We start from the raw sequence: 12,911 nt of genomic DNA, 5'->3' as shown, positions 1-12,911 counted from the left end.
GGGAACTGAAGAGCATTCCAGAAAATTGAAATGCTTTCTTAAATACTATGTAATTATTCAGGTGAGTTAGAATATTTAGCGACTTCTAAATAAAAAGTTAATCTGGAAAACAAAGTGGAAAACTGTACAGGTAGAACTCTTTTCTGCTTTTAACCACAAAAGAAATCTCATAATGTAATGAAGAAATGATGACACTAGCTGGGCTTTTGAGTTAATTAGGAGAAGAATTGAAATATTTTAAAGTAGAACTTCTTCACAAGCTGAGGGAGCTGAGGGGTACTTCCATTCTGAATGATTATGATGATGAGATAGGAAGTAAAAATTAAATGCTAGAGGTGTTGGTTCAAGTGAAAAATAAAACAATCAGCATTTTTTGGGGAAGAAAATGCATCAGACATTATGTTTGCTCTCAGTCTGCAGTTGTCTCTGTTTCCTGCAAAACAGACTCCATTTTGGTTCCACTATGCCCAGAATATCACTTTCTTGTCACATAATGCTGCCTGGAAAAATTATTGTACTTCCCTTACTTCATTACTTTCCAACTTCTCTTGGAACATACAAAACTTTATCAAATGAAGTGTGACTGTGAGTGAATGCAGTATGAATTCATGTAGGTTGCTCCAAAAGTAATGCCTCCTATTTACTTCTAAGGAAAATAGAACATATACAAGCAGCATGGAAACTCTATTTGATAGACCAAGTTCTCAGCTACTGAACACTATTTTTTTTAAACATACAAAACATATATTTTCAGTATTACCTAATTCACACTGATGAGCTGATAGACACTCTTCATTTCATTGTGCAACAGCAGTGCATGGCTGTCTAGAATTTGTCTTGTTTTTCACACTGCAGACAGCACTGCTGAAATGCACCACCCGTGATCTCACTGTACTCACATCCACTCTTTGGTCTCCATAAAAGTTCAGCAAGCACCAGTGAATGTCAATAGGTGCCATTTTCTTTCTGCACAGAGGAATTCAGTTCCACTCCTTTGCCTCATATGCACTTCCATGTCAGATCCCACTTTGTCAGACTGCCCCTCTGCTGCCATCTGTCACATGGGAACAAAATGTAATGGAATACTGGCAGGAAGGTTCCACCTCTACTGCCATTCCACCAACATCTGCATCTGACATAATGGGCCAACAAAATAGGAGGCATTACATTTAGAGTACCCTTGTATGTGCTCTATACAAAATATTTGCACTTAACTAGCTCAATATACTCAATCATATACCTAAATTTAAGCATAAATATGTTATTTTTGTTTATCCTGTCATAAAATATGTTGCTTAATTAAAATTTATTTTGGAATAGGATGATTTTTTTTAACAGTTTAGAGGACTTGTTCCACTCTGTTGTAACAAATTCTTCTCTTGAACAGCTAAGGCAACAAGCTTAATAAGAAGAAATATACAGCAATACAAACAGTCTGTACTATAATAACACTTCTAAAAAGAATAAATATAATTACTAAATTAGAGTGAATATCTGATGCAGAATATTCATGCCTGTACTACTTAATTCCATTATCGTTTTAGTGTTTCATATCACAAAATTTACAACACACAGGTGATGACAAGCATGATGAAAGAGATTACTGACACAAATCCCAGCAGGCAATCTGCAAACCAATGATTGTTCCACAATTTTATGGGACAGGAACTAAAATAAAATACATTACATTCTCAAGCATTGTGTAAACAAAGAAGTGAAAAGTTGTTAAACTGTTCTTTTTTTTTCCAGCTGTTTCTGTTTTTGTTCAGCTGTAAAGAAGCTGTTTTATACAGTGAAAGAGATTGAATGAGTAAGATAATATTCATAACTGACGTAACAAGCAGATAGTCATTAAGAAATATGGACTCTCACTGAGAATTCTTGCTGCTGCAAGAGTCTAAGAATGGATGTGGGCTAAAAGAGGTAAGTTTTATTTTCAATTCATAGAAAGAAATAATCCTAGTTTAAATGGGATTTGTCAGTGTTCTGATTAAAGAAGAATAGGAGTTTTTTTTTCTATAATATTAATGTTACTTACAACAACAAAGGAAACATGCTGAAAAGCAGATAAGGAATAAAAAAGAAGTTTTTACTTACGGTCTGCTTTGAATAACTAGAAGGAAAAGGAGTCTGTGAGAGGGACCCAGAGTCAAATTTGTGAGATTATTGTACCAGATTTTCCAGCAGAATAAGCAGAAAATAATAATCATTAAACACGTTCTCTGGGAAGGAGCTATACTGAAATTTAGTTTTGATAAGGACTATACTGGATCTGAAGCACTATTGTGTATATTTTACACTCTGGATATTGACTAGCCCAATTAACCTCCCTTTCTTACTTTTACATGTTATTTTCTGAACTATTTCTATCTTTGACTACTGAAAATGATCTCTTTAATTGTAGAATGCTCATATGTTGGTGTTCTATTTCTTTGCCTCAAATTACCTTACATTTCATTCTTGTTAAATAAATTTTAAAAATGGCTTATTGCATTTTGAAAACTACTTTATAATGTTTTACACAGACATCCTCCAGGGGTATTTTTACTCTTCTTTTCAAAATAAAGACGTGAAGGTCATCTTTGAGGAAAATATTTACTTTTCCACTTCAGAGATGAAAAAATAGAACATAGGACGGATTCAGCTGAGGTAACACAGAATTATATAACAGAATCAAGAGTTAAGTGCAGTTTCTGAAATCCAGATCAGCAGACATCAAGCCACAGCTGCTATACTTCCTACAGTACTCCCACATATATAAGACTGGAAAGGATATTAAAAAACCCCATGTCTGAGGCTACATACATCAAGGCACCAACCTCATTCATATTGGCCAAACTTCATTCTTATTCATATACTTTTTCCTGGTATTTTGCTCCTTTATAAAACACACTGAGATAATATTAGAAGTAGTAAAGACCTTCTGACAGGCTGAAAGCAGCCTGGTGTTGCTGGTACATCTGTTTGTATTTCTGTTATCACACATGAACTCACAGTGATTGAGTAATACTTTACATAGCTACTTCAGCACCAGTGGGCACCAGCAGCAACTGAGCTATCAGCAAGAGAAGTGCAGAGATATTATGGCTTAGCCAGAATATGCTACTGCTCCTGTAATATCTTATTCACAAATCGAAAAAGGAAGCAGGAGCAATGACAGCAGAAAAAAGTGACAAACTGAAGGCTTAAGGCAGTTTTTAAAGTGTTTATAATGTGTGCAAACAAAACAAGAAAGAATTCTGCACAAAGAAAACACACAATTTTGGAACTGTATTCATAGTACTGCATTTGTGGAGGCTGATATTTATACAATTATGAATCACAGTGAAAATTTAGTTAATCTAGTTGCATGCTAACTTTCCATAAAATCATAATAAGAGCTGTATGTTCCACAATGGTACTTCTGAATTAAAGACTTTGGTCAGTGAGAAGCTTACACTGTCTTAAAAATAGAATTGCCATTCCACTTAAGAAGACATCTTGTGAGGCTGCTTTTTTCCTATCTGAAACAATACCATCATGGGCTCACTTAGTTTGAGAATTAATCCATTTTCTTTTCTTGCTTTGCTCCCATCAGGCTTACCATGCATAAAAAATTCTCAATTATTGAATGCTAATTTCCTAACAGATTCTTGCAGTTCATGCATTCAAATTAACTTGTCAAATCAAGAAAGAGCAGCTTGGAAAAGATTTGAAGAAATTGGGCGTGGAAAAATTTTCTACTCAATAAAGTATAAATCTGTTTCTTATTCATATCTCTATCAGCTGACAAATCTACACATCCATTCATTCATTTGTTGCACTTGATAAAAATGACCTATTGCTGTCTCAACTCTTCAACGGAAGAAAAGTATGCAATAGTTTAAGCAGAGTAGACTGATAAAGAGACAGAATTTCTACTCAGATATTCAATATGATTGTTCTGTAATCAGGAAAGAAATAGCATACTAGTTAGAAAAATAGTACTGACATTACTTCTCATTTATCACAGACTAGATTTGATCTAATTCAACAAACTGCTTATTAGGACCCACGTGTTAAGACTCTGACATTTTTTCATATAAAAACACTTCAGCATAGCGAATTGCTGTTGATGGAATACAGATTGTATAGATAGTCAGTCTGGGCACATTTCTTTCCTTTGCCCAAAGCAGGAGCATAATCAGCAAATTCATGAATTACACCTATTGATTTTTTTTTCAGAATACACTATATTTTAAATGTCTAGCCCTTCTAAAGCATTTAAAATGAGATTTTCCTTGTCATTTGTATATGAATCTATTACACTGATTGGATTATATATGCTCCCTCTGGTGGTTTACTTAATCCATACAAATGTCTCATTTTTTTTTTTCTTGGTAATTCAATGGCTAAGATACTGAGGCTGATTTTGTAATAACAGCACACTACTTTCAGCTAAATAGTGTTGTAGTAAAAACAGCTTGAATTTCTTGAATAAAGAAGCATGTTTTCTCCTCATCTTTGAATTTTAAGTTGAAATATGGAATATCCTTAACACAAAAAATACAAAAAACCAAAAAAAAAAAAAAAACAAACCAAAAGAACAAAGTCAATCACACATTCATTCCCCAAACACTTAATAACAGCATTTAATGAAAATTGAGCTCTACAAATGGTAGGTAATGAATGTCAGGATAGGAGTAAAAAGATTTTCAGGCTGAGGCAAAACCTTCAATCCTTCATCCATCAAATCCACAGTAAAACTTCAGGGAATAAGAATGTATAGAATGTTTGAAGAGTCTATAGAGAAGATCTAAGTAAAAAACTTATAGATTTTGATTTACTGTTTTGGTAAAATAACCGAAGGTGATTTTATTAATCTTCACTGCACAATTAAGCTAATCTGTCTGTGTTGTCAGTTGATTATTTTTGATCCTGATCTTGTCCACTGCCTTTCCTTGCTCTGTAATGAAATCTATGACCTTGGCTGAAGTATTAACTATAGAATAAAAATGAGATGGCAGACACCTATCAGTCAGTTATACGTAGAAAATGATCCTGTGCTTCTTATTAATATATTTTTTTCTAAGTCATGGTTTTAATGCAGTCAGATAATGTAATATTTATTTTTGTGCTAATACTGTAATTCTGGATGGATATGGCTTTTCTAACTGATTAGTATATCAGATTACATAAGACTGTACTAGGATAATATGTGATTCAGCAGTTATTCTCCTCTTCCAAGATTTCCAGATGTAAAAGTTTTAAAAATTAACTGGTCTCTTTTTTTTTTTTCTAAAAGAATAAGCAAAAGAGTAAATTCAAGCTTTCATAGAGGTTGCAACAACCTTTTTTTTTCTTAAGAAACTCAAATACCTAAAACTTTTCCCTTCACCACTTTCCAGCTAATCAATATGGTATGCAAAATAATTTTGTTCATTACGTGCTTAGACGTGAGCAGTAATTATCATAAAAAAGATCAGAAACATCAAAACTTAAATTCATTTATTGCTGCTATTCACCGACATTTCTAATTTTCCACTTTGCTCAGAACAGACTCTGCAAAGCAAAGCAATAACAATTCAGTTACCCAACTACTGATGTTCTTTCCGTTCATGGGATATATTGGAGAAATAGGATCCCCTCATCATTTTAGTTCAGGATTCTCTTGAGACTGCAGGAAGCTTTGGGAACTGCACATGTGATCACAGTCAGAACAACTGCCTAGAGCACACAGAGTCCTGGCTACCACTTCTCACAGAGACCCCAGCTCAGGGACTTATTCAGTTTGCTCCAGGGCATATTTCAAAGGAAGATTTGCACTCTATGGATCAGAAACACAAAATAACACAGAATAATCCAGGAGGAGCTGCTCAAAGCTGGAGTCATGCAAGGGAGTTATGCATTTCAGTGCACATGGTTAAGCACCTTACCAGTTAATGGTCCCGGGCACCTTTCAGATATGACTTTAGTTCAGAGGATCCACATTCAATTACCTTTGTTCCTCAATGAATATTTTGAAAGGGTAGTGTGGTGCATAATGAGAGGAGGGGCTTCGTGGCATTCAGTGACTTCGCTGCTCAGTCAGCTATAGGCATTTCTTCAGCAAAATGTATTTGAGCTCTAGAGACCTTTGGGGTTTTAGATACTTAATTGCAGTGTTTGTTGAAAAGGTACTTCTAGTACTGCTCTTATTCTGCTTAACTTCTCTTGAAAACCTAAATGAGCCAGCTAGCAAAATCCCCTTGTGGACTGAGCTGCTTAGGCTTATAGGTGCCCCTAGTGTGCAACAGGAAGTTGAAGGATTTAAAATTTAAATATAGGTACCAACAGTGACAGTTGAATAAAACTATCACCTAAACTGTTTGTGGCTCTTGCCACAACATTATTTCTTCGCTGAAATCTAGGATTTTCCTGAAGTTCATTGAAACAAACTTATCAGTATCTACAGAATTTGAACTCCTCAATCATTTTAATCATCGTATTTCCATCCTAGCTCAGTGATAGCTCTTCTAAACTTAATTTCTTTATTGGGCAAATACTTCTAAGGTAGCTCACCATTTCATCAGCAGGACCAAGTTGTACAAATTGAACCTGTAACGCAGTAGCAAAATTGTCATAATGCTTTCAATGACTTCCCTAAAAATGACATCTCTAACATGGAGGCTATACCAAATGCCTAGAGTACACAAACATTTTCTGCAGCACAGAAAGATTATATAAACAGCAATGACTTACCTGTTTCTGCATGCTGGTACGTGAGAGAAAACGGAGGGCAAATTTTTGAAGTTTCAGCCACAAGTGACTACTAAGTGTTTTTGGTGTATGGACACAGATCCATGTGTAGGAGAAGGCTATGTGACTTAGTGTCTGTATTTATACTTAGCTTTTTTCATGAATGCAAAAGTTCTCCCCTTTATAAACTGTTCAAATAACATAAAAAATATATATATATATAAAATAATCTTGACAACGGATCTTCCATCTGCTGAAGTCACATGAAAACAGTGTGCCTTTACTTTAGTCATGACATGACTACATTACATACTTCATACTGGATATCAGGGCCAATAGTGATGATCCCTTAAGAAAACTAAAACTGTGACTGAAGTACACAGAGAGTATTAGAGGATTTTGCTCTGAATCACCTTTAAGAACAACCTACCTCTCTGAAGACTCAAGAGTGGGCACAGCAGCTGAGCTGAAGTTACAGTAGCAAACAAGCCACTGTGTTGAAGAAAAAAATTACTTTCATTCCAACATAGATTGCCCACATGGGGGAGGTACAGTTATTCTGCAATGGCTCTCTTGGTCTACTTTCCTTTTGCAGCTATGGGTTTTACATGCATTTTCTATTTTTCCAACACCTGTACTTTATTGTTTGAATGATTCAATATAAGGTTTAAATTTTACGCAAAGAAAAAATACTAAAAGCTATTCTCAATAGCACTGTTGTTGTTGGGTCATGTTGAGAAAAAAAAGGGGCTGTAGAACTGATCAACAGTTATTCCCACTGGATATGTGTTTGCTTGCTATCTACATGGAAGCATATTTGTTCTGGGAGACCAAAGACTACCAAAGTGTTACTGCAGCTTCAGAGGAGGAACTCATGGTATATTACAGTCACACTTGTGACCCTCATTACTCCATCAAACTCTTCTTTTGGCAAGCAGGCAGTTTACCTTTACAGAAAGCAAAGCACTGGATCATTTAGTGGTACTGGTATACTGGATGCCACCAGTACCAAGCTCAGGCTTTTGCACCAAGGGCTAGATGCCTTTCCCCTCTAGGCTTTGCCTATAAGCCAAGAATGACAGTCTTTCTTTTCTCACTCCCCAGATACACAAGTCCAGTCGTTCCCCACTTTGCAACCCAGAAGCACTCCTTGGGCAGTGCTACTAAGTTTCTACTTTTGATTACTTTAAAGACCCTTTAGAGTACCCACTCATTGCAAGGTGTAAATATTAAAATACTTTCTATTCTAGGCATTTCTGAAATGTCTATGTTGATATTTCACATAATGCTTTGCCCTTGTTTTTTCTAAGCAGATTTTATTCTCCTGTAGTAGAACAATGTTTATCACAACAGGAGATAAAAGTCAACAGTGATTTACAAGGCAGTGACACAGAAAAAACTGAACTACTGTGTTGGAGGAACTCAAAACTTTCTATCCTTTATGATTTTTAACCAGGATAGTTAGGTATTCTTGTTGAAATACTCTATCACATGCGGAAAGAACATTTTAACACAATGTATTTATTTCTGAAGGGAGTAAAAACATAACGAGGTACTGAATTTGATGATTCTGAGGACTCTGCTGCAATCTAGATACCTAAAAAGAGTAATGGAGTAAAGATTTTTTGTATATTTCTAAAATGAATAAACATGCAGAGAAACAGCGAGATAAAACAGAGCCACTGGACTAGTATGCAGATGTGAGTATCATACAGAACAGAAAATTAACAAAGCTAACAGGAATGATTCCCAATCACAATGATCCTAAACTATAACACTACTAAAAAGACACCCAATCTTCACATTTTGAAAAGTAAGTTGCCTGTTCACATGAACTTTACCTCCACCTACTATATCAGATGTGATTCTTGATAGAACTGGAGAAAATAAGAAGTTAAGAAATAAGGTATAAAATCTAGCATAAAAGTAAGATGTTCAGAGGATCATCGTTGGATATTTTCAAGACCCAGCTGATCAAAGTCTCGAGCTGACAGCTGACCCCACTTTGAGCAAGTGGTTGGACTGGATGACCTCCAGCATGTTCTTTCAATCAAAGCTGATTTATGATTCTACAAACATTCCTGCTTTTGCTTAAATCCAGCTTACTGTCATTCATTCTTACAGATGCAAATTGGACAGTATGACTGTTTTTAAATTGTCATTTATTTAATTTAAATAATTTAAGTAATTAAAATCTTAAATTAAATATGATTCCTGTGCAGTGGCATAATCTCAGTTTGCTTTTCTGGATGCATCCTTTTTTTTAAGGAATTAATTCCAGTTCCTTCTTTTGCTGCTAGTCAAATGATTTCTGAAGACTGCTCTTATGAAATTACAGACTCATTACATTTAGTAATGATATAAAATAAATATGCTAAGCCTATCTGTCGCAGATCATCAAAGACAAAACTGTGCAGCAGTGTGGAACTGAATGCTTTTGGGAAACAGCAGAACTGCTTCACAGCAGTTCATCTTTGACTGCAGTGTGATCTTCATGGGGAAATACATAAGACTTTTTTAAATGTGGATTTTAATTGAATAAAAATAGCTGTGTTAAAACTGTATATTTTTCATCAGCAAATTACATCTTGCCAGTTATGAATGGGCAGCCACAAATTCATTTAAATACATGGAGGGGAACACAGTGCAACCACATGCTTGATATTGCTTTCTGCTAATGGTGAAAGATAAAATTCTTTCCGTTCTCAGCACAACTGATTTTCCAGCAACCTTAGAACTTAGGAAATGCAGTTCTTCAGAAGCTATGAAAAACAGATGAAAATGAAAGATCTCAAAGTTTGACAGATGTTTGTAAGAGTCTGAACCTTACTGCCTCTTCAAATCTTACCTGTTATAAATAAATTTATCCAAACAGAAATGAGAACACTGCCTACAAAACAACAGACAGTGCTACGGCATTTAGTAAAGGAAGGAGAATCAAGAAATGATTGAAAGCAAGAAATTGGCTAAAGCAAGCAATATCTGTTCATGCTTGCTTGGAATAGTTCTCTGTTACTATCTTCAGTCTTGAAGATGACTGACATGTATTTTCACAGAATGATTTAATTTAGGTTTAATTCCACAGAAATTGAGGTTCTGCAAAACAAACAACAACAACAACAACAACAAAAAACCACTTATTGAGAGAGATGAGACTTAAGAAAACAAAGAAGTGACCCCAAGTTCTTAATTTCATATAAAGTTCATCAGCTATTTTTCAGCTCTTCAAAATGTTATCATGGCACTCACTATTCTGGAATGCCAATAACCTTTTCTCCTTTCATTATGCATCCATTTATATACAGGATTTCTGAGCCTAATCACTAGGGCTAAAAAACACAACGTATCCATTATGCCTCTGCATTTAGTGGGAGAGAACCAGTGCTACATAAATTTATTCTATGAAGGTCAGTGAAGGTCAGTGACCAAAGAACTTTTTGGAAAAGCTTCAGCTGCAGTTTCCATTTTACTGTCTATGCTCCAACTGCTCCACAGAGTAAAATTTGTTCCTACTACTGAGTAGGCTGTCATGAATGTGGCAGTGAGAGGCTGAAGGACCCAATGTGCTCACTAACTATGAGAAATTAGGAGAGAAAAGAATCTGGTGTTTACAGAACAAGTGTGTCTTTATAGTTACAATGCCACCCAGATCTCTCTGCAGTAAAATTGTTTTTGATAAAGCAATGGATATAGGGCGAAAACATGAATTTTATTATGATTTCTACTTCTCATGTAGTCCTTCAAAAGAATTTTAAAGCAGGATAAAGAAAATAGGAACAAGGGCTCAATTTCTAAAACAATTCCTTTGACCCTTCTTAACTATTTTTTTTTTTAAATGGATGAAGTGAAATAGGACAATGTTGCATGGCTAAAGAATGCAAGTAAGGTCTACCAGTATGTATGTGAATGAATGTTTGTAAACCCCAAATATAACATCTCTCTGTGCTGAGTGAGCAGTTGGAAATGTTTTTGTATATCCTTTGAGCACAGCTGCATATACATGTCAAAAAAGAAAAATCCTTTTCTTTACCTTTGGAGTTTGCTGCACCAGCTGCAGTTGAAACCAATCTGGGCAGTGACACAGGGACCACAGCTGTTAAACTGGAGACAAGCTGGGAAGCAGGTAAGTAAACACAAATTATTACAGTAGTCTCACAAGTAATTATCACAGAAAGTATGAGAGAAGGATACATCTTTTGACTATATATATGTAGGGAATATACAGGTTCACAGATTTTCAAAATAACAGACTAAAACCAGCCTACTATAAGGCAGTGCACAGAGGAACATCTTATCTGTAGGATTTCATTTGTATGCATTTGTAAATGTAATCTCACTTCCACAACAGCTCTTTCAGCTTCATTGCCAGAGTTTTTATCTTTCTATAAATTATTTAATATTTCATTAAACTTTTCTTCCCTGGCTTCAGTGTTTTTTGGTGTTGCTATCATATAGACACATACAGACAATAAGATCGGCAGGAAAGTGTACAAGAAATACAATCAGATTAGAAAAAAATGAAAGATAGTTTCCAGTTTCTTTTTTTCACAACAATACAGCTGGCAGTTTAAACTCCAATATCACTAAACATCACTTTGAACAAAAGAGATGAACGAATTGCAATATGTGTTTGGGGATGTTCCTTTCAGATGTGATGCAAAGTACTTAGTAGTATTTGTGCTTGTTTAGCAAGCATGAAAATTGCTCTATTTTCTTGAGGAAAAGAATTTAAAGGCAATATGAGCATTCTTTTGAAAAATTATTTGGCACAGATTTCACTCACAACCTAATGGGAGCTGTGTACCTACAAACTAACTTAAGATACATGAAGATGCATTGGATAATGCATCATTCAGCTGAGAATAAATCTGAGAGAAGATAAATGAATCTGTCCCTACTCCAAATTCACAGGTAAAACAAAATATTTAAAATTGTATGTGTGTTGCAGCTGAGGCTGTACCCCAGATCTGGCTCCTTCACATTCTACAGTTTACTTACTTGGAAGAGGTATCATTTCAACAGCTGACAGATTTGTAATCTTTGACATCTGAAGCTCCACCCTGTGGTATTCGTAAATTGTTCTTCTGCGGACATCTACCAGGAAAGAAAAATAAAATATTTTCATACTCTATTATTTTGCAGTCTGTAGACTGTGAAAAATAGTGGATATATTGATTGCTCACAGTACCTTAGTTGAACATGACACCAATTTTCCTCAAGGATAAGTATTTAACTTTACACATTTTGAAGGAATATGTAAAAGCTATTGATAGGAAGTGTTGACAAAATAGGTACCTGTTCCTGGCAAAGGACTGTGAAAATGCTGAGCGAGCTCTCAAGCTTCTTATTTGTTCATCTAGGTAGAAACTCTATTGAGCAAATTGTCAGGCATTTTAGGGTGTGTTTCAGATTCTCGCTCTCCTAAGTTGTTTTTCAGCTTCGTACTTGAAAGATATGTTTTATATGCTCATTTTGTCAGTTATTGTCAAAACTTGCAAACAAAACTGATTTCACTGCTTAATCAAATTTGCTAGCTACAGGCTAGTTCATATCTAAATGCATTAAACATTAGAAAATTACATTATAAAGACAAGTCCTCCTAAATATGCACTGTAATGTATAATCTTGACACAAGCTGACTGCACCCAAGTTTCTCAAAGAAGAAATTCAATATAGTCAGTGCACAGTTCTTGTGGGCTGTGAACAAACTGAAAGCAGTAAAATCGAAGAACGAGATAAGAGCGAAAGCATCATGCAATCTCTGTTTTCAAGATTAGTAATTATTTATTTTGAGTATACCAGATTTTAAGAGTATGGCTGCAATGCAAACTGCTGGAAAATTTTAAAATTTGCAAGTTAAAAGTACACACCATATGGCCAGTCTGACATAATGATTTCCTGATGTCCTGGATTCAAATTCAGATCCTCTTTGAAGGATATGCTAAACTTCAAATGAAATCAATGCTAAATACAATCAGCGATTTCTGTGAAACCATGCCAGAGAGGAATAAAGGGTTACACACAAAGGATTACACCTTGCTGCTTGGTATAAAGGCTGTGTTTTTGCAGCTTGAAGTGCATTCCCCGGTTGGCATAAAATCACATAGCAAAAAACAGCAGTATTCTTCAGTCTCCTGGTAGGAAGGATGTTGCAGGCATTTTTCAGAAAGAAAATATATTAGGAAGAATTTCTTCTCAGAAAGAGTTCTTAGGCA

General features: G+C 35.1%; 1 protein-coding gene across 1 annotated transcript in view; it reads right to left on the bottom strand.

The window, feature by feature from the left end:
* Positions 1 to 12,911, bottom strand: part of PLXDC2 (plexin domain containing 2) — a gene marked incomplete at both ends in the record, with an annotated part of 233,776 nt that overhangs the window by 27,034 nt on the left and 193,831 nt on the right. Inside the window, 2 exons of the mRNA XM_079538477.1 lie at positions 10,727 to 10,808; positions 11,695 to 11,790. Of these exons, the coding sequence (XP_079394603.1) occupies positions 10,727 to 10,808; positions 11,695 to 11,790 (178 nt within the window). The remainder of the gene's footprint in view (positions 1 to 10,726; positions 10,809 to 11,694; positions 11,791 to 12,911) is intronic.

Source organism: Tetrao urogallus, assembly GCF_951394365.1.
Source record: "Tetrao urogallus genome assembly, chromosome: 7".
Taxonomy (NCBI): Eukaryota; Metazoa; Chordata; class Aves; order Galliformes; family Phasianidae; genus Tetrao; species Tetrao urogallus.
Note: the sequence above shows the minus strand (reverse complement) of the source record. Positions and strands in the feature narration are given on the sequence as shown.